This window comes from Peromyscus californicus, unplaced genomic scaffold (assembly GCF_007827085.1).
Source record: "Peromyscus californicus insignis strain IS unplaced genomic scaffold, ASM782708v3 Scaffold_13__1_contigs__length_99412109, whole genome shotgun sequence".
NCBI lineage: Eukaryota > Metazoa > Chordata > Mammalia > Rodentia > Cricetidae > Peromyscus > Peromyscus californicus.
Genome location: NW_026294424.1, coordinates 2,499,953 through 2,522,241, shown reverse-complemented (window position 1 = coordinate 2,522,241; position 22,289 = coordinate 2,499,953). Strand labels below are relative to the sequence as shown.

The 22,289-nt window shown below is 51.9% G+C and overlaps 2 protein-coding genes across 5 annotated transcripts in view; one reads left to right on the top strand and one right to left on the bottom strand.

The window, feature by feature from the left end:
• Sorcs2 (sortilin related VPS10 domain containing receptor 2) overlaps nucleotides 1-22,289 on the bottom strand; it is a 390,666-nt gene that overhangs the window by 198,571 nt on the left and 169,806 nt on the right. The window lies entirely within an intron of this gene.
• Nucleotides 1,265-9,124, top strand: Psapl1 (prosaposin like 1). The gene has a single exon (XM_052736100.1). It carries the CDS (start codon nucleotides 6,617-6,619, stop codon nucleotides 8,198-8,200), a length of 1,584 nt encoding a protein of 527 aa, XP_052592060.1. The 5' UTR covers nucleotides 1,265-6,616; the 3' UTR covers nucleotides 8,201-9,124.

Genomic DNA, 22,289 nt, shown 5'->3' with positions numbered 1-22,289 from the left:
ATGGGGGGGAGAGAACAACACACAGGAGTACAGAAGAAAGCCAGATGTTGACAGGTGCAAAGATGGGGTGCCCGGCACAGGTTCAGCCAACAACATCTGCGGAGGTCCCTGAGAGCCCTGAGGGACAACTCCGACTCTGGCCTCGGAACCGGGAGGATGAACTGTTCTTTTCTCAGCCAGACCATGCTTGGCTTCAGGCTGTAGTAACCAGTCTGGCAGTTGTAGGAACCCCTCTCTCTACCTTCCACTCCTGCTCTTGGCCCAGAAGCCCCTGAGTGGGGGGGTGGGCAGGGGTGCAAGGCTTTGGGCTGGTGGGCTCCAGCCTCCGCTCTGTGGTTGGAAAGCCAGGGTCAGGGTGGGAGGCAGAATCCAAGACCTCACATCTGACCTCAGCCTGGTGGTCTCAGGGGAGGGGTCAGAAGCAGGAGGTACAGCAAGACTCCTGAAGTAGAGGCCTGTCTTCCACCGTACTCACGAGTGACCTAGCCAGACTCAGCTTCGCCTCCCAGCTTGTGTCTCACCCTCTGTCCCTCAGGAGTCAAGGGACCTATGGGGGAGGGGCAAGGACCCTAGATGCTGACCATCTTTGAGTTGGTAGGTAGGTAGTAGGGCTCTGTGGATACACAGGTCCAGCTCTGCCTGGGTTGGGTGGTGAAGAGACCTCAACTGACTTGCTCACCAGAGACCCTCCCAGGCCAGAATCCCTCTGCTCTAGCCTGCCTTTTACTCACCCCAAGTTCCTTGTCCTCCCCCACCTCACCTCACCCCACCCCACAGGCTTGTTCATGGATGGGCACTCCCAGAGGAATCAGACCATGGTCTCAGCCTCCCGATTCCCGCCTGGTGCTCTTCTCTAGACACCCCCTCCACCAGAGACATGCTAAAAGAACCTCACCTCTGCCCTTGACTCCTCTGAGTCAGATCAACAGTCTAATGGTCAGCCAGCCCACCCGTCCCCTCCTGGCTGCTTCATGTGAACAGCACACCCCATCCCAAGCCAAATGGCCTATGCCCTTACTATGCCGATGATGGGGCCCTCTTGAAGGCTTTCTCTAGGGAACCCCTTTCTACTGTTGACCCCACATGGCTTCCTGCCATGTCCGCACTTTCACCCTGCTTGGTGGGGGAGGTCCGTTTGTGCTTGCTCATCAATGCTCTGTGTCGGAGGGTGTGGGTCACGCTTCCTCCATCCTCCTCCTACTCCAGCTCCAGCTCACGGCCGCCTGGGGAATGCGTGTGAAATGAGTGATTGGTGAATCCCTGGGCTAGACAGTGAAGGTGAGTCCTGGGAAGGGGAGAGCAGTGTCACCCAGAAAGACCCAGGAAGGACAGAAGTGAGGAGAGAGGGAGCATAGTATCGTGGTGGGTGACTGAGGTAGAGGCGTGGAGAACAATGAGCCCAGGAGATGGGCTGTGGGGTCATCATCTACCCCCAGAGCAGAGAGGGAACAAGTGAGCAAGCTGCCCAGCTCCTTTCCCTTCTTGCTCCCCTCATGGAGCCGATGGTGACGACACCATGCAGGTGAGGGGCTGGGCAGGGCACAGGGAGCAAGTGTGAGAGTTGGAGTGTCTTGCCACATATGCGGTCACACTGGCTTAGCCTCTCCTAGGATGCTCTTTACTCATCAAATGACAAGAACATTCCAACCACTCCACAGCACTCCTTCCACGGGGGTGAGGCAGCCGAGCCCCCTTCTGCTTCCCCAGGCCCAGCTTCCAGGTCAGGGGTTCATCACAATATGGCTCCCAGCCACCTGCCTACATGCCACTGTGACCAGAGCAGACCAGTCTTTACTTGGGAATACAAAACAAATGCTGTTCTAATAGTTTGGGCAGCAAATAGTATTTCTAAAAACCTCAACAACAGCAATGGGCTGTCAAACTTCAGGGGGTGGGGGTGGTAAGTGAGCATTTGTTCATCATCTCTGAAGGACTGAAATCAGAGCCACAAAGAGTGACAGACACCGGTGGTGCTGGGTGGTGGCAGCAGGTGCAGCCACTTCAGAACAGCTCAGGAGCATTGGCACTCACCAGAGAGAAGCCTTGGCGCACACCCTATAGAAACTTGCATGGCCCTCATCATGCCACAAAACATGCTCAGAGAGCCAGGGGACCAGAAACCCCACACCAGAAGTCAGAAATGTCAGCCCATGGTGGATACACAGGCTACTGTAGGGACACGTTGTTGGCATGACCTTGCAAGGGAACTAAGTACAGACAGCTGTGAAGACGGCACAGGCAGACCTTACAATGTGGCGGGAAGAACACAGTGGTAAGTCTGGATGCGTGATCATAGCCATGGAAATGAGTCCATGGTAGGAAACAAGGAGGAAAGCTGAGCAACTGGACAGGGCCATAAGCAAGGGCTGTGCATCCTGGTTGGGGAGAGATCGAAAGAAACGTGTTGGCCGATACTCACTGGCCTGCCCACTTAAGATGTGTGCACTTTGCTGTGTATAAATTCCTCTTCAGCAGAATAAAGTCCACTGTCAATAGTTACAGAATTCTAGTTAGTAGAGTTTGCTTTTCACAATGGAATGGGTTAGTGCTTCTGAAACTAATTTTTAAAGGGCATTTTGGATTCAGAAATGAGAGTGAATAGATACATTAAGGATAATAAGAGCTAAGCTTCTCACTGTTAGGCAAGGGAGGTTCAAACATTGAAAAGAGGGCAGCTGGGTTGCGCACTGCTGCACAGAAGTGTGCATATGAGCAAATGGGCTCACAAAAATGGGTGCACGTGGGTGGATGGATGGATGGATGGATGGATGGATGGATAGATGGACCGATGGATGGATGGGAAAGAAGGTAGATATGTAGGTGGGTAGACACTTGAGCGGTTGAATAGGTGGATGGATTGATACATGGATAGATGGGTGGGTAAATAGGTGAATGGATGGATGGATGGATGGATGGATGATGGATGGATGGATGGATGGATGGATGGATGGATGGATGGGTAGACAGATGGATAAATATGTCACATGCATTTATGTGCACACAGGTTAACAGTACTTTATGAACATGTGTCTGTGATTCCACAAGCACCCATCCTTCCCTCCAGCTTCATCCTTTTTCCTCACCAGTAAGTGAAGTATCATTTTATGTCAACGAGGGTCTGGAAATGACTGTAGCACAGCCCGCTCAACTGGCTTCCAGGCACGGTTTCTAAACACTTTCCTTAGAGAGAAAGCTGAATTCAGGGTTGTCTGGGCAAAGAACAAATCGAGCCTGGGGTGGTGCCGTGGCTGGATATGAGGGGCTCAAAGAATGATAAGGACAACTGGAAGAGACAAAAGACAGCTCCAAATGCTCCACAGGTCAAAACTGGAGCCATTTGGGCATCAAGAGCAACCAGCATTGGCACTGGATTAAGACTCACAAACAATAGTTCAAAGTCCCAAAGTCATAAATCAGATTTGAGAATAGTAAAAGTAAAATCAAAAGTGATGGGTCTTTCTTTTAAAGAAAAAAAAGATGGAGAAAGCAGAAAGAGATGAGGAGAGAGGAGAAAGCTTTTCTTGTGCAGAGAAACACACATTTCAAGCATCTCTGGATCCAATGTCCCAAGAGGGCCCAGGGCAGTGCAGAAGGATGCCACTATAGGACCCAGCTGGACCGGTCATGAAGCATCACCAATGAGGGGCCTGGGCAATATAACCAGCCTATGCTCCACTGTGACAGAAGACAAGGCCAGGCTACCAGGGCTCCAGGCAGACGTGAGCAAAGCAACGTGTGCAGTGAGTGTATCAGGTGACTGGGGTAGAGCTAGGCCTGGGAGATAAGCTCTCAGAACAGGGCACCGCTGGCACCTGGAAAGCCTGGACTTGGGTGTAGGGCAGATAACGCTGGGTCAACACGGCAGCTCTCGGTTTCGATAAATGCATTGTGGTTATAGGAGAGAATGCCCTCATTCTTAGGAATGGCACACGGAAGAAATGGGCAAAGGGACACAATGCCTTCACCCACAGCCGCCCACAGCAGTTGTGACACACTGCCTGTAAATATTTATGCATATGGACAGACAGATATAGGGATGGTAGACAAATGATAGATGGGATGGATGAATTAATGGATGGATGGAGGAAAATGGACAGACAGATAGAAAGACATACAGAAAATTGGATGAGCAGATGGATAGACAAATGGACAGATGGTGAATGGATAACTGGATGGACAGACTGATACATAGTTCGATGGATGGATGGATGGATGGATGGATGGATGGATGGATGGATGGAAAGTGAGTAGATAGCTGGATGAATATATGAATGGACAAGTAGATGGACAGGCAGATAGAAATTTGGATAGATGGACGTATGGACAGGTAGACAGATAAATGGATGGACAAATGAGTGGGCAGACAGATAATTGGATGGATGAATGAATGGATGAAGAACAGATGTGTGTGTGTATGTATGTATGTATGTATGTATGTATGTATGTATGTACGTGTAGGTGAATGGATGGAAAATGGGTGTGTGGGTTGAAAACAGATGAATAGACAGATAATTGGATGGATGAATGAATGGATGAAGAACAGATGTATGTATGTATGTATGGATGGATGGATGGATGGATGGATGGATGGACGTGTAGGTGAATGGATGGAAAATGGGTGTGTGGGTTGAAAACAGATGAATAGACAGATAACTGGGTAGACAAATGGATAGATGGACAGATGGATGAACAGATGGATAAATGGATGGACAGGTGGATAGATAGATGGGTGGGTTGGTAGATGATGGTTGGATGGATAAGAAGAAAATAGAATGATGTAGAGGGAATAAATGTTATCAGTATACCTGGAAAGGTATAGGCACTCTCTAAATTGTTTCTGCAACTGCCTTCTAAGTTAGAAATGGTATCAAAATGAAATATAACAGAGGCCCTAAGCCTGGAGTATTTCCTGAGTGGCTCCTTGGTCCACACTTGTATTTACACCGGTGAGGTGATTTGGGCTGATGACCTTGGCAGCTTCTAGACAGCATTGCCCACCAGAGAGCTTGTAGTACCGGGGCTTTCAGCTACCCCTCGCCCATGACTCTGGGAAGGGGCAGTGCTCTGGGGAGAACCCACAGATGGGCTGGAGGCTGACACTCCCTGATACGGCCTGGAGGTTCCATGTCCTACCCATCTCTTGCTGTTGGCACCTTCCTCTGGTGATTCCTACGTTGGTTGCTGAGGTAAACTGCTCAACACCAGCATAGAACTTGCCTGCATTCTGTGAACCTTCCTAGTAGTCTCTGAGCTTGAAGAGGGCCATAGGAACCGTGATACACAGATGCAGGTGGAGAGGGCTGAGCCAGTGTCCGGTCTGAACCCCTGACTGCAGGGTCTGGATGGACCCTGGGGAGGTGACATCAAAACTGAGTCAAATGGCAGGTCACTCACTTGGCAAACAGAGTTGATTGTAGGGTTGAGAAAATGCCTGAGCCCCAAAAACAAAGTGAGTGGGTGTTCCAAAAACAGTAACCTGGTAAGGTGCTGGAGAGTGAGTCAGCTGGGCCAACCCAGTCAGATCTAGATAAGACTGCCTTGTCTGCAGCCCCACCTCTGTGTATAGCTCACCCAGCTGGCCCTGGTGGCCCTGCAGCTAGGAGAACCCAGCCTCACCACTTCACCAAGCCTGTTCCCTCCCCTGGCCCAAAGGAAGCAGAGTCTTTGGCAGTCATTTAAAGGGCTCAGTAAACCTCATTCCATGTTCTCTCTGCAGCTCAGCCCCCTAGAAGGAGGGCAAGAGGAGGCCCCATCTGCGTTCTTCACAAAGCTGTTGCAAAGGCGGCTGGGATACCCGCCCCACATAACTGGGAAGTGAATTCCTCCAGAGCCCCAGGGTCTGAGCCACAGATAGCCATGTGTGGGACTCACACTACTAAGGCATGTGGGGCTTCCACAGAGCCCTCGGGGTCCCTGATCTGCCCACTCCTGTGGGAGTAATGAGCTGCATGTCAATCATAACAGGTGAGTCTGGCTCCAGAATCCTCCACAGAATCAACAGGATGAGACTCTGGCCACCTGTGTGCTGCCTGGAGCCAATGCTCTTGCCTAATGCCTATTTCTAAAATTACAGAAGATAACAAATGACCTAACAGTGAGACAAAACTCTTTTGTATGTGTGAGCCTCAGCAAACATCATGTGCATCTGCTAGGGACCAGCCCACACCCAGCCTCCCATAGAAGTCTCCAGAATGAAAGGCTCTGCATGCCAGCAGCCTTCACACAGGCATTGTGGGGTCAACAGTCCACTCAGCCCCTGAACAGTGGGCTGGGAAAAGGGCCTGTGGCAGGCCCATGGCCATGAGGTCCAGTTAGAAATAAGTCACTCTAGGAATTCACTCTAGAATTCTAGCCCTGGTGTAACACAGAACAGAAACTTCATTCCCAAAGAAGATAGACTCTGAAAATACTGATTATTCAGGGGAAGAGAGGGAGATGTTCCCTGAAGGTGGAAAGACCAAAAGACAGAAGCCAGAGAGGACAGTGCCAGCACCCAGGCAGGTGGGGCTCTGACTCAGGCTGGGGAGGAGCAGGAGGCGGGCCCCTCGCTGAGCAGGCCAGGCAGTAGAGCTAGTTTTATAGCGACAGCCACGCAGAGGTAGCAGCCAGTAGAACCATGGGCAGTATGCTGTGTGCTCTGATTCTCTTGTCTGGTCTCCTGGGGGCCGCCAAGGCCAGCCCCATCACGGGCCCCCGGGAGTGTGCCAAGGGCTCTGAGGTGTGGTGTCAAGACCTGCAGGCAGCTGCGAAGTGTCAGGCCGTGAAGTACTGCCAGAGTGCTGTCTGGAGCAAGCCCATAGTCAAGTCCCTGCCCTGCAGTGTGTGCCAGGATGTGGCAGCCGCTGCTGGTAACGGGATGAACCCGGATGCTACAGAGTCTGACATTTTGGGATCCATAACGAAGACCTGTGAGTGGCTTCCCAGCCTGGAATCATCAGCTAAGTGCAAGCAGATGGTGGACAACCACAGCCCAGCTGTCCTGGGCATGCTCAGTGGAACCCCAGGCACTGCCGTGGCTCCGGTATGCACGGCGCTCACCCTTTGTGAGCCACTACAGAGGCACCTAGCCATTGCCACCTCAGAGAGACTGCTGACACAGGAGGATATAACTGAAGTGATGGCTCCATTCTTGTCCAACGGGGCCCTCAGCTTCCACCCATCACAGATGCCTGGGGATGCTGTATGCCAAGATTGCATCCAGCTGATCTCCACACTCCAGGGTGCTCTAGAGTCTAACTTGACCTTGGCAGAGGTAACTTTCCAGGGTCAGTGTGCATCCCTGGGGCCTGGCCTGGCTGCCCTCTGCAAGAACTACATCCAACAGCAATTCGTCCCCGCCCAGCAAGCGCTGCAGATTCTCCCCTCACAGGAGGTCTGCAGGAAGGGGGGCTTCTGTGAGGAGCAGAGAGAGCCTGCCCACCGGCTGGCTCAAGTGGCCGCTGTGGATGGAATCCCTTCTCTGGAACTGGAGCTGCCCAAGAAGAATGAGATGCAGATGCAGCTGGGCCTGACCTGTGATGTGTGCTTGAATGTGATCCAGGAGATGGACAAATGGCTCATGACCAACAGCACAGAAGCCCTCATCACCCACACCCTGGAGCGAGTGTGTTCCATAATGCCCGAAAGTCTAGTCCAGCAGTGCATCACCCTGGTGGAGGCCTACAGCCCCAACCTGGTTCAGCTTGTGACCAGAGTCACCCCAGAGAAAGTGTGTGAGACCATCAGGCTGTGTAACAACAGAAGGCAGGCCAGGTCCATCTCCAGGGCTGAGGCAACCACACCGTCCCTGCTGGTGGATGAAGAAAACCAGGGCAGCTTCTGCCATGGGTGCAAAAGGATACTGGGCGTATCTTCCCAGAATCTGGACCGCAAGAGCACCAAGCGGGACATCCTGAACGCCTTCAAAGGTGGCTGCCGAATCCTGCCACTGCCTTACGTACTGCAGTGCAACCGTTTCGTAGCGGAGTATGAACCCGTACTCATAGAGAGCCTCAGGCTCATGATGGACCCCACGGACCTGTGCAGGAAGATGGGGGCCTGCCACAGCCCCAAGGTTCCACTTCTAGGCACGGATCAGTGTGTCTTAGGCCCCAGCTTTTGGTGCAAGAGCCCAGAGGCCGCTGAGATGTGTGATGCCCTGGAGCACTGCCAGCGCCTTGTGTGGAAGAAGCCGGACTCCAAAGTCAAAGAGCAGCCATGACTGCGGCCACCAAAACCCAAAGCCTGCCAGGGCTGATCCCACCTGCAGGCTTCTGCCTCCCAAGGGGACCCTATGAGGTGGGTGCTATCCTACCCCCATGTCCTAGATGAAAAACTGAGGCTCTGGGGAGGGAGTTGGGGCTGAGCAGAGCTGACATTCAAAGCCATGCTCTCCGGATGCTGGACAGCTTCGCCTTTCTATCTCTACCCTCATCACTGTCACCCCTGCTATAAACAGGAAGTCCTCACCCCTGCCCCAGGAAGCCACCCTCTCCTACCCCTTCTGTGATGCTGATGGCCTGGAGGAACCTCTCAGAGGCCTCCTGTGCAGGGTGAACACCCAGCTGTGAGCCAAAGCAGTTGCAGAGGGAAGGGTAGAGGGGATTGCCACTAGTCAGGCCAATGACTTATCAATAGCTTGGGGTGGGGGGTGGGGTATTCTCAGTCTGGGATCTCTGTGACTGGTTCCCAATGGTGCAGTTGGGACATGAGTGGTTCTGGACTTCTCGGGGGGAGGGGCCTGGGTTATTGTCCACCACCTACGAGGGGTATTTGGATTTCATAGAACTCCTGTCCATGACTCTGTTCTCTCACCCGGACTCCAGCCACCCTGGTACTAAGTAGTCCCGGGTGTGCTTAAAATTAGGAGAACAAACCCCACTGGGTGAGCTCTGGGGAAGGCCTGAGGGGTATGGAATGGCTGTGGCATGGGCCACAGCAAGAGCTCCACCCTAGTGAGCAGGCCCTTTCTCTGCTAAGCCTCAGTTTTTCAATCTGTAGACTGGGAGGATCATGCCTGCCTCATAGGGATGTTGAGACAATTCTAGATGTCCTCAAGTTCCTTCCCTTAGAGACCAGCACCCATTGACCTACCCGGACCAGCAAAAACCTATCTTGGGAATCGATAGGGTCTCTGGGGAATCTGACCAAGCAAGTGTTATATAAACTAGCTTTCTCCAAATGATGTTTGCTGTTCTTATTCTAATGGAAGAATGTGGTCCCCAGGGCTGCAAAATCCCTTCCTCACAGCCTCCCATGGGTGTTCCTCCAGTGGGAAGCTTCCCTTGGGGGCACCAGTCTGTCTCAGGTACCCACTGCCTGCCTCTCATGTGTGTAGTCTGCAGTAGCTCCTGAGTCCCTCATTGACAGCCCATGGGTGTGACATCACCAAGGCCCCAAGCCCAGCACCAGATCTGCGTGTAGCTGATGCCCGAACATCTGTGATGGACACATGAGTTCCTGTGCAGAGGTCACCATTGCCCGGGTGGGCATGGGACTAGCTTGGCCTGGCTGCCCAGTCCTGTGAGTAGGTTCTCTCTCCTGAGGGCCACACCTGGGTTCTTAGGCAACTGTTCTGAGCTGGGCCATCATCCTGGAACATGGGCATTCCTAGTCAGAATTATTGGCTGGATTTGCCTGGGCCCCAATGATCAGCCCTTAGCAAGATAAGGGAGTGGGAGGCATTGAACAAACTATCTACTGGGTGGCCCGTGCACAGATGTAGCCTTGTGGATGAAGCTAAAAGTCAGATCCCAAAGCAGAGCCTGAGGTCATCGTAGTCACCACTCAAAGCTCATTCATCTCCCCAGGAGCCCTGGGCCAGAGCAGAGTGGAGGCCCCTCCTCTGTCCTGGCGGTGATCCTGAAGGACACTTGCTAACAGTTGTATGTGACATCTCATGGCTTTCTTGACCTGACATGTCTGTAGAGATGTCACCAGTCACATAGGCCTGGCCTGCCAGAGGCCAGGAGGTGGGAAGTGCCACGTCCTCTCTTGGTCTCTCAGCCCATTCCACCGCCTTCAATCTAGAGCGAGAGTTGGGGACAGGCAGGGTGGTGTCTCCCCTTATCCCTCCCTTTGACTCTCACACAAACCCCAGGCCTGGAGCCAGCTGCTTCCTCAGATCACTGGTCAAATATGTCCCCACACACCCGCGGTCCACAGGAGCCTGTCATGGAACACAACTGGCAGGAACCCCACAGGCCCACTGCCAACTGTGGCCGGCAGGGCACAGGTTTCCTGTGCCTGGTTGTGGGGACTCCACCTGACCCACAGTCTTGAATCTTTACTCTTCCTGCACTTCATGGTTGACGGCAGAGGGACAAGAGGAGAGAGAGGGGAGCCCACACTGGGGGTGACAGAAACAGCTTCCATCAGACGCACAAATTCACCTAGTGGCCAGGAATGGCGGCTCAGCAGAGGGACAAGGACCAACAGGACAGCCTTGCATGCTGCTCGCTTCAGAAGGGACCTCGAAAAGAGCAGCTGTCCTCACCACAGCTGAAAGTGGTACAGATCCTTCCAGCGAGGGTGGGAAGCGGGACATTAAGCATGCAGTGACTGGAGGTGGGGACCACGGTGCCCTGATTAAGATGGGATCAGGGGCTCTGGCAGGCTGCCCAGGTGGACAGATGTCAGAAACTTCTACCACACAGGCCATGGGAATCAATCAGGTGTCACCATCAAGCATAGATCTAGACAGGTAGGATCTCTGTCAGAGTCCATGGCCTCCAAATTCCTTGTAGGATCAGGGTTTGGCAACTGGCTCATTCACTAAAAACATTCTTCAAAATAGTAGGTCAGTAGCAAATGTGGGCCTGATGGAGATGGGTGTCCCATGTCACAACCCAGCCCAAGAAGGATGTCCTTGTGAGAACGCTGAACCGCTGCTGACCCCTCCAGTGCCCTCCAGTGGAGCTGGGATCTCAGGGCTGCACCTGTGAGGCTTCACATGCATCTATGCTGAAGGCTCCATAAAGCAAGTCTGAAGTCCTCTGCTGGCCAGAGCAAACATGTCTATAGGTTAGGCTGGGCCCCTCCACCAGCTGTGAAGGAAGGGGCAAGGCCTAGGCATCTCATCACCTACATGCAGCTAGGAAGTCTCGCTGCTGCCTATGAGGCCTCCACCAAACTGGGAGGGACTAGACACCCTTGGGCTTCTGACCTGGGAGGGTGACACACAACTTCAGCCATTTATTTAGGACAGCAGGAATAGTTTCGGAAGACAAGGGAAAGTCACAGCGCTTCTAAACCAGTTTCTCAGGCTGGCAATCCCTAGGCCACAAGGGAAGAAAGCCCCAAGAAGGGCAGGAAGAGAGAGTAACAGTTTTTTGTAGGCAGGATTCTTTGGGACCTGGATCCAGTGATCGCATCCCAGGAGCGAAGTCACTTAGGACATTGCCCAAGACCACCCAGGCCAGCCCTGTGGGACTCTGGAGACTGTGGTCATTTCACAGTGATTTGGGGAACATAGCAAGCCTGAAAACCTGCTGACTGCCAAGCTGGCTGAATGTAGTGCTGGCATCTGCAGGAATGAAGCAAGCCCAGGGAGGGGCCCACGCAACCCTGGAATCCAGAAGCCACACCTGAACCAGTACATCTGGGTTCCCTGGTTGCCTGAGTTGGGCCCAAGGGTAGCAGAAGGTTCTTGAAGATCAGAGATCTATTCTGCCTCCACACAGGACTGCACCCATGCCAGATTCCCTGAAGTGTCCAGAGATCTCATGGCCTTGATTCCTTCAAAGCCAGATTACAGGATTGGTCTATACATACCAGCTGGGTGACCCTCCACAGGTAAATGGGAGCCCATTACAGGGACAGTATGGCAGGAGAACTTACAGGATCTTTACTGCAGACTGCCTCTCCTGGTGTCTGTGCATGACACAGCTATGTCCCTTGCTCTGCTGACTTCTGTTGGGACTCTCCTAGAGAAAGCCATGCCAGTCCAGGGGTTCTGTGTGAGCTGCTGCAGGCACCCATGCTGGGGGGGTGAGTGCTGACAGAGACCGCCCGTCCTGCCACCAGGAGTGATGAAATCAACACAGCGGGAGATGTAAAGGAAGCCACTAGACCTTTCCTCATGGCCCCTTCCTCCCTCAGCACGGAGGACTGTGTACATCCAGGTTCCATAGCTCTGAGATCAGGATTAGCATCCAGGAAGGGCTGACAGAGGCATGAAGTCAACAGAGGTCAGAGGACATGTCTGGGGTCAATGGACTCCCAGGGTCAGGTGAGTGAGTCAGAGGTAGAGCCCTGTAAGCCTTCCTGTCTGGAGACACCCTACTTCTTGGGGCTTTCTTCAGAGGGTGGGGAACCGGAGACTCAGAACTAACAGAATATTCTAAAACCAGGCACCCAGAAACAGCAGAGTTGCTGCTTCCCAGCCCAGGACCTCAGTGTCCAGCACCACCCACTTATGCATGGCCAAGGAACACATGAGGGCTGGGGAGGGTGACATCAGGAGGCCAGTGCTCTTGGGGAGAGCTGGAAATGTTCCATTTGCTCTGTGGGGCCCACCATGCCCTCTCAGGCCACTATCCAGAGGTCTAGAAGCTCCTGTGAAATTTCAGGACTCCAGAGCCCTAAACAGCAGAGGGCCACCGTGGTCACACGGCAGTGGAGAGAGAATGACGGTGACACCTCTAACGCACTCTGCACCCAGGGTCATGGCTGACAGCTTGAAGCTGGCCTGGTAGGGAATTCAGTGTTGACATCAGCCAATACTACACTGGCCCTCATACACTCAGAAGACCCTACTGTTCCCAAGGGCCTGAGGAGCCACAGAAAGTGCCACACCCTGAAGGAACCATAGGATGCCCAGGCTTCCTGAGTGTTGTCCCGAGTCAGGCGCTGAGTGAGGGTGAGGGATGGGCCATCCAAGCAAAATAGCCCAGGCCAGCATCTTAGGTTGAAGGAAGTGTCCCATTGCTCTGCTTTCCACCAGTGAGTGTGTGTGAGTGGGGTGGCGGGGGATGGGGTGGGGGATTGGGTGGGGGGGTGTTAGGAGGTGGGGCTTTCTATGCACCTAGGAAGACTGGCACTGTCCCACAGGCTATACTGGGTCAGCAGCCCTCAACGCACAGGGGGTGGGGATGGGGGCAATGGGACCTGGGGGTGAGGAGGTGGAGGGGTGGGTACATGACTGCAGCAGAGGTCGACGTTCACTCAAGCCTGCCACTTAGCATGCAAGGCAGACGAGCCACATACAAAGAAATAATGCCAACGACGGCATTTGAAAAGGAAAATGACATTAGAATAATGTCAAAATAATATGAAGATCTTAAGCATTGTATGTAAATCCCAGGAGACTGCGAGAGATTCAGCAGAGAGCAAACAGCATGGGTGACAGCATCTCAGGAGGGAGACGCTTCAGGCAGAGTCTGCAGGGCAGCTCTGGGGAGGCCTTTCTGCTGGGAGCTGGCACGTCACGGTGAGAGGGCTCAGAACAGAGTTGAGCTGGTGCACAGACGGGGAGTGGAGACACAGGGTGGGAGGTGGGGTGGCTAGAGCGAGAGAGGATCTGACTTTGGATGACCAGCTGGGGGCAGGAGGTTGAGGGTCCTAGGGAGCGTGTCCCAGGGCCACATGGACCTCTGAGTCAGGGGCTAGTTCCAAGCTGGGCAGGATGAAGGGCTCTCCTGATTTTTGGAATTTGGCCTTAAGAGCAAGATGGGAGCATGGGGTCCTTGTCATGGTTAGGACTTGTGGGAGTTGCCAGTGGCAGTTGCTGGGGCAGGACAGGAAGGTCCAAGCTCCAGAACAGAGAGTCACTGGCACAGGCTGATGACTGAGATGTAGGACAAATGGGAGTCTGAGCATATCACAGAGGCACTGTGATCCATCCCCAGTTGTGACATGTGGGACCCTGCAGAAAAATGGCTACTGCTCTGTCCCAGTGCAGATGGGAATTCTGAGCACCAGTGGATGAAGACTCCCACAGCCCCAAAGCCAGCCCACAGGGCACCCTGCTTCGCATGTGAGTGAGGAGGTCAAGGAGGAGACAAAGGACAGGAGGGATAGGACAGAGCAGTTGTCTCCACAGAGGTGATGGGAACGTGGTGACAGGAAATGGTGGCAGAGGTTCTGTACTTGGGCGCTAGGACTGTGGCTGTCATTTGTTACCCCCAGCACCTGGTGGAGAGCAATGTCGGACCTGTCACTTTGGAGGTACACACCACTACATAGAGAGATCCACAAGAGTTGGAAACCTGGTCCCTCTGTCCCATCACTGTAAGGAACAGATGTTTCTCAAAGAAATAATGATGTCAGAATCATCCGAAGCCAGGTACTGGCCTATCCATTCTACATCCAGTACCTGGACCCCAAATCAAAGCCATACATTCATCTCCATCCCATAGACATGGGCTCAGAGACAACTAGCAGCTTTCCCAAGGCCATATAAGAAGTAGAGCCAAGACTTGAACTCAGATCTTTAATCTGAAAGCCTGGGCTCTGGCTACCTGGAGGAGATGGAGAAGCTGTGGGTGGACTCCCTGGAACATGTGGGATATACTAGGGAGGTGGTACGGGGTGAGACCGTTGCCCCTGATCCCACAAAGCCTGCTTTTCACAGGCCTCCAGCCAGCAGTCCCGCTGGGGACCCAAGTAGAATTTTAAATTAAATACACCATGGGTAAGGAAGGCGCTGAGCAGCGTAGCCTGCATGTGTAAGATGGAACCAGGAACGAGGCCAGAGAAGACTCCTCCACAAAGGGAAACAAAGCCAAACAGAAGTGATGGTGGCCATCTGCTGGTGAAACATTTCAAAGCGCAGGTAGCCCCCCTGCTGTCCTCGGGATGGTGGGCGCAGGGACAGCGGGTGGCTCAGTGCCAAGCCTGTGAACTACTTAAGCTTCATGTGGCATCACACATACCACACAGGCCTGGCAGGTGGCGAGTTCTGAATTCCAGCACCCTCCCCGGGGTGCCATTGCTGTGAGTGTAGCTGGTGAGCGGGTTCTAAGCTACCAGGCTTGGCTGGGAGTGCTCCCATCCCAACTGCTCTCCACGAGCCTTGGTCTTTTGACTCGCCTGAGGAAGGGCTTGCTGTGCTGGGCTGGGAGTGCTCCCATCCCAACTGCTCTCCACGAGCCTTGGTCTTTTTACTCGCCTGAGGAGGAGCTTGCTGTGCTGTGATGGGAGTGCTCCCATCTCAACTGCTCTCCACGAGTCTTGGTCTTTTGACTCACCTGAGGAGGAGCTTGCTGTGCTGTGATGGGAGTGCTCCCATCTCAACTGCTCTCCACAAGCCTTGGTCTTTTGACTCGCCTGAGGAAGGGCTTGCTGCGCTTCTCTGTCGGGAAGCAGACCCTTGCCCTGAACTCAGGCTTTTCTTCTCTGTGAGTTACTTTGTAAAGCATGCAGAAGTGGCGCTGTGCAAGTTCCGAGCCTGCATCTTTCCTGATCCCTGGTCCAGGGCTGTGTGTGAGCCCAGGCTAACCTGATGGAGGATGAGAGTCAGTCACATTGATCATCCCACGCAGCAGCAAGCTCAGGGCTGAAGGCAACAGGCTGCTGACGCAGAGCCGAGGCATGATAGCTGATACCGATTTTCAACTCAGCAGGATCTAGAGTCGCCAGCAGACCCAATTTCGCGCATGTTTGTGAAGAAGTTTCCAGAAAGGTTTAACTAAAAGGGAAGACCCATCTTGGAGATGGGTAACACCATTCTACGGACTGTGGTGCTGGACATAATAAGAGAGGAGAGTGAGCTGAGCACCAGCATTCCTCTCTCTTGCCCTCTCTCTGCTTTCTGACTGGATGCAATGTGACCAGCTGCCTCATGTGCCTGTCACAACTCTTCCACTGTAAGGGACTGTATCCCCGGGCTATGAGTCAAAACCAGGCCCTTCCTTAGGTTGTCTTTGTCTAGCATTTTGTCACAGCATCAAGAAAAGTCACTAATGAAGGTGCTCGGGGCCAGAGGTCACTGTCCTCAAGCAGGGTTTATAGAGCCATGAATATGACTGTTCCTTACCCCGCTAAGCCTTCCTTCAGCCAGGGGACAGCCACACCAGGAATACTCCCCCTGGGAGAGATCCACCCCTGCGCTCAAAAATCAGGGGCTATAGAAATTCACACACCCCAGGAGACCATGCTAGAGCCTGAGAGCAGCGGCAGAAGCTAGAGCCTCACACACATGCTAGAGCCTGAAAGAGCAGCGGCAGAAGCTAGAGCCTCACACACGTGCTAGAGCCAGAGAGAGCAGTGGCAGAAACTAGAGCCTCACACAGGTGCTGGAGCCTGAGAGAGCAGCGGCAGAAGCTAGAGCCTCATGCACGTGCTAGAGTCTGAGAAAGCAGCGGCAGAAGCTAGAGCCTCACACAGGTGCTAGAGCCTGAAAGAGCAGCGGCAGAAGCTAGAGCCTCACGCACATGCTGGAGCCTGAGAGAGCAATGGCAGAAGCTAGAGCCTCACACATGTGCTGGAGCCTGAGAGAGCAGGGGCAGAAGCTAGAGCCTCACACACATGCTAGAGCCTGAGAGAGCAGCGGCAGAAGCTAGAGCCTCACGCACGTGCTGGAGCCTGAGAGAGCAGTGGCAGAAGCTAGAGCCTCACACAGGTGCTAGAGACTGAGAGAGCAGCGGCAGAAGCTAGAGCCTCACACAGGTGCTAGAGACTGAGAGAGCAGGGGCAGAAGCTAGAGCCTCACTCATGTGCTGGAGCCTGAGAGAGCAGCGGCAGAAGCTAGAGCCTCACACACATGCTGGAGCCTGAGAGAGCAGCGGCAGAAGCTAGAGTCTCATACAGGTGCTGGAGCCTGAGAGAGCAGAGGCAGAAGCTAGAGCCTCACGCACATGCTGGAGCCTGAGAGAGCAGCGGCAGAAGCTCCAATTGACACTGAGTCAGGCAAGGCCCGACCATCCTTGTCCAGTCTTAACACGGGGTGGGCGAGGGGTTACTGTGGGTCTCCGAGGCCACCCAGGCCTTATCACCTCCATTCCCCAGCAATGCTCAGAGTTGCCTGGACACCTTCCCCATAAGGGAACACTGCTTAGTAGAAAAACCACGCCAGGATTGAGTCCCAGCCAAGATGCAGGGTGATGCATGCAGGACTGGGTGCCGCAGCTCTTCACATTATGCATCTTCACCTTAGTGAGAATTGAAAATGACTCAGATGTCTAAAACCGAGAACTTGGTTAAATAAATAATACCTTCTTTAGATCAGGGTGTATTATACGGCCATTAAAAATAGCGGCTGTGAAAACAGTCGGCGCATAAGAAAATGTTTAATACATAATTCCTTTGGGATTCAACAGTTATAAAACATGTATATATTTGCATCTTTAAAAGCTTGGAGAGAATATTCATCTCAGATATTAATAGTTTTAATCTCATGGGGTGGGACTAACACAGGGATTGCTTTTACGCCTCATCTATTTTATAGTTTTCAGAAGTTCTGTGGTGATTATGAGTTATATTTAGCAGGAATTCTTTTGATGGAGAGTTTTCTAGAGAGAAATCTGTCAACACCCACCCCCTAGGACCTCCTAAATGATAATAACTCTATCTAGTGTCCTGTGTGAAGGAGCAGAGAGGCCTGGGTGCTGAAGGCTAGAGAGACACCTTATGGGCATTGTTCAGCTCAGCAAGACCCCAGACTCGCTTCTGGTCTGAGATTCTGTGAGAGCAGAGAACACAGGAAGACCAGATCCTAGGAGGCAGAGGATCAGAACATGGGGACCTGTGACAGGCTGTCACCCCTGTCCTGGGAGATCTGGAGGAGGTACCTGACACTCAGAGTGGGATATGAGACTGGGAGGGGTTTCTGGGGAAGAAACAGAGGCTGCAGGGAGACCCCAACCCAGGGGCAGGCAATGACTACCCCAGAGGGGAGGTCTTAATGTCCATGGAGGGTTCTGGCTCAATACAGGCCCGCGAGTCAGACCACCAGGACCTCTCCACCAGTACTGTCTTCTTTTTCAAAAGAGCATCCAAGACAGTCAATGTCACATAGACCTAAAAGGAGGCGGGGCAAATCTGCCTGAGACAATTGCCATCACAGTAGGAGAGAAGCCAGGACCCCTGCAAACAGCTAGGAAGGCATCTCCAGGCTAACAATGGCTGCTGAGGCATGCTTTTGACCTGCAGGTCAGCTTCTCCTGGGAGCTCTTTCAGTGTGTGGGATGGCCACACCACAGAGTGATCATCACTCTAGGGTGGCCATTTCAGTCCACCAAAGCTGGGTAAAATATTGGGATTCTGGAGGGTGAGGAGGGATGGATGAAAGACAGGCAGCCTGAAGGCCAGGATGAAGTCTATGAAGAGTGTCAGGTCAGGTCCTACTAAGAGGCTTCCCTACAGGCTTGGCCAGAAGAGGACAGCACAATGCTGCCATTACCTCCCATGGTCAGTGCTGGCCCCAGCACTTCTCTGTGATGCAGTTTAAGCTAAATGAAGAAGTGGTGACTGAATAGACTTGACAGAAGTTTGCAGGAGGGCCATCAGGGAGGGTAAGGAGGAACTGGGCTGGGCACTACATGAGCAGAGCGATCCTGGGAGAGAAGACCATCTTCTTCCAGGAAGCCTTTGATGGTGGCCACCTTCTCCAACAGAGTGGCATGTCTAGAGCTTCCCTGATTCTCAAGTCTCATGTCACTGAGGACTGTATCATGCTGTCATGGGTGGTTTCTTCATCTACAGACTCTACACTTAGAGTCTTGGGTGCCACTTATGGTTTACTGTAACTGAAAGTCTAGATGAGTAGATGACAGATGAATGGATGAATGATGAATGGATAGGTGGCTGGCTGGGTGAATGATGGACTCATAGATAGATAGCTGTATGTATATATGTATGTATGTATGCATGCATAATGAATGAAAAATGATGAATAGATTAGATTAATGATGGGATGAGTAGATGGATGGTGGAGGATGAAGGATGAATGAATGATGAATGGAATGGATGGGTGGATGGATGTTAGATGAGTTGGTAGATATTGAGTGATAAATAAAAAAGTGGGTAGATGGATAGGTATGTATAGGCAAATGGATGGTTGGATGGACGATGAATGGAAAATGCTGAATAGATTAGATTAATGATGTGTGAGTGGTTGGATGAATAAAAGAGGACAAAAGATGAAAGAATGATGAATGGCATGGATGATGGGTGGATGGATGGTAGATGGAATGGTAGCTATTGGATGATGAATGGATAGATGGGTAGATGGAAAGATGGAGTAAGCATATATAAGTAGATGGATGGTTGGATAGATGATAAATGGATAATAACAGATTAATGATGGGTGGGTGGGTGGCAGATTAATGCATGATGGATGAAATGGATGATAAGAATAGGTAGGTGATGGAGTGATAGATGGATATTTGATGATAATGGGTGGATGAATAGACAGATGAATAGATGGATGATGAATGAGTGAATGTGAGTTGATAAAGAGTGAATAAGGAGTTGATACTGTCTTAGTAACTTCCTTGTTGCTGTGATAAAATACTCTTACAAACACAACTTACTAGAGAAAGGGTGTGTTTTGGCTTACAGTTCCGGAGGGATACAGTCTATAATGATGGGGAAGATGTTGCAGCAGACAGGAAAGGAACGGGGCAGTGGTGGGAGGCTGTTTGGTCACACTGAATTTGCACACAGCAAGTAGAGAATTAACAGGAAATGGGGACAAGTGCTCAAACGCACAAGCTAATGGGGGACATCTCACATTCAAACCACAGCAGATGGATGGTTGAGTGAGTGGGTGGTTAGATGGCTGAATGGAGAACTGTGGGGGAACCAATAGTTTGGTAGAAGGATGCATGAATGATAGACAACTGTACAAATGGATGGATGGATGGATGGATGGATGGATGGATGTATGGATGGATGGAGAGCTGTATGGAAGGAAAGATGAGGAAATGGATGGGTGAATGGATGATGAACGGGGTAGAGAAGTGATGGAGGAGAGATGAATGGAAAGATAAGAGGGATGGAGAACCAAAGGTGGAGGAAGAGGATAGATGAAAGAAAGGAAGGGAAGGAGGGGGAGGAGGGAGGGAGGATAAAGAGATGGATGGATAAGAGGCAACAGGGGACTGGGGACACAGAAGGATATCCTTGAATTTTCACAAGTTCTCAGTCACCCAAATCTTATTCTTGATTGCTCTGACCCTCACAGCACAACCCAGCCTGGACTCCAACTCAGTCTCCTAAGTATGGGGATTTCAGGTGTGGACCAGGCCACAAACTGATGCTTCATGTCAAATGATTATTTGTTGACTAGACTCCAAGTTTCCAAGTCAAGGTCTCTCTTGAGATCCCTACCTGCCCCGAGGCTTGTCTGAGTTTAACTTGGCTCTCCGTATGCATGGGTGCTGATGTGAAGCCCTGTGCTAAGGCAACTAGGGGACAAAAGTGATCTCTGGCCCCTAAACAATTCATATATGTTATAGATACCTGTTATAGATACCATCTTTGTGTCTACTGCCATCTTTGGGGTCGAAGTCATCTTTGTAATAGCTGTGAGATATGGGTCTGGATTTGAACAACTGGGATCCTTGGACAGGAGGCCCCTGAGATCACCAGGAGGGACAGGGACTCAGCAAAGATCAAAACCAACTTCAGTGTGCATGTACAGAGGCATGCCAAAGCCTGGCACACGGGGTACTGAAACACCTTACACCATCCCAACAGTGCAAGACTGGTACCTTCCAGATGCCACCATGGGCACAGCGGGCTACCCGTCAGTGCTCCTCTCTGGGAGCTGTGGCTGCACTTGCTCAGCTTTCCCTGACGACAAGGACCCATCAGCACTCCCATGCTGTGCCAGTCCTGGCATCCAGGCCACTGAGAAACACATTGTATACCCAGGAGTCACGGCTGCCTCGTGGGCAGGTCAAACACCCTGCCTCCAGCTCTGTCCACCTCTCCTTTGGGACAAGCAAGCCAGAGTGCACACTGCATGGATTCTGTTTCCACAGAGGACTAACTATTCTTAATAGTGAGGAGTGTTGGGAGCAGCTGGTCTGGCTTTGAGTTTCAAAGCTCTGATCCCTCCCCCTAGGCATTTACAGACCATGATGCCTTATCACAGTCTATGAAACATACATTGCGTGTTGCTCAGGGACAGTGTGTGCTGTGTATGTCAGGCCTGGATTAAAATTTTGAAAACAAGGTGTGAGGGAGATATTATGGAAAGACAGACTCAAATCTGGGTTTAAATATACTGATATACCCATGCATGGATGTTACAGAGAAATAGACGTGGTCTGAAAATTCTCAAACCCCAGCTCTCTTGGAACATGAAAGCAAACGATAACAGATTCCCACAGTGTGTTGTGTGGAATTCCATCCCAGGATTTAATCAACAGAACAAAAGACACAATATAACAAAACTTGAGCATTTACATTTATATGTAAAAATAAAACAAGTGAAAATTAAATTAATGACAATTAAAATTTTTAAATGAAATAAATTAAAAATGAAAGATTATGAAATGAAGGAAGATGGAAAGTTGCCTGAGACCTTGACATGGGGATGCAGGATGTGTGCAGAGAGATGCTGAGCGGTCCACACAGGCTCCACCCTCCCTTCCCCCTGAGTGTGCTTGCTAACGTGCACAGCAGGATCTTCTGGAACTGTTCTTGTCACTGTGACACTTGATCCCATGCTCCTCTCTCACTGCTGTAAGTGACCCTGTGACCTGCTCTGGCCCAGGAAATTCCAGCGGGTACCAGTGAGCAAAACCCTGAAACATGCTCCAGTGAAAATGATGTCTAAGTTAGGACTGGCATACTGCCGAGAGACATCACCCACAGGCTCACTATCAGAAGACTGGTGCATTGAGACCAAACGGTGGCAAAACAAAACACTCTTAGGAGAAAGTGTCTGTGGGTATTGAAAAGAGCAAAGCCCCAGGGCCAGGAATGAGGGAATAGGTCACACCTAGAGGAGACGCATCTTGACATTTGGGGACCTGGAGATGGCTTGAGCCCCTCTCATGAAGAGGAAGGGCTAGGAAAGAGTTAAGCCACTTGACAAATGCAGAGGGATGCAGCAGTGCCTGTGTAGATAAGTTACACAGAGGAGGCCTGTCTGTGACCATGAGAAGGTGCATCTCACCTCAGGAGGACACTGAGTCACAGCTCTGTAGCCCCTGAGTACAAACAGGCAAAGTCTGATGATATCAAAGACATGGAGGAGCTAGCCACCGCCTTGACAAGCTGGCAAGATGAAGAGAGGAGAAACCCAGCTGGCCCTGCACGCTGCCCCGTACCTGCCTGGAGAGGTAGCCCTGGAGCTCACTACGGCTCCCAGGCTCACTGCTGCCCTGACTGGAATAGCAAACGCCCCAGGTATCAAA

Bases quoted from the DNA above. Each gene is read 5' to 3' on its own strand.
- Psapl1 (XM_052736100.1), top strand. From the start codon at position 6,617: ATGGGCAGTATGCTGTGTGCTCTGATTCTCTTGTCTGGTCTCCTGGGG.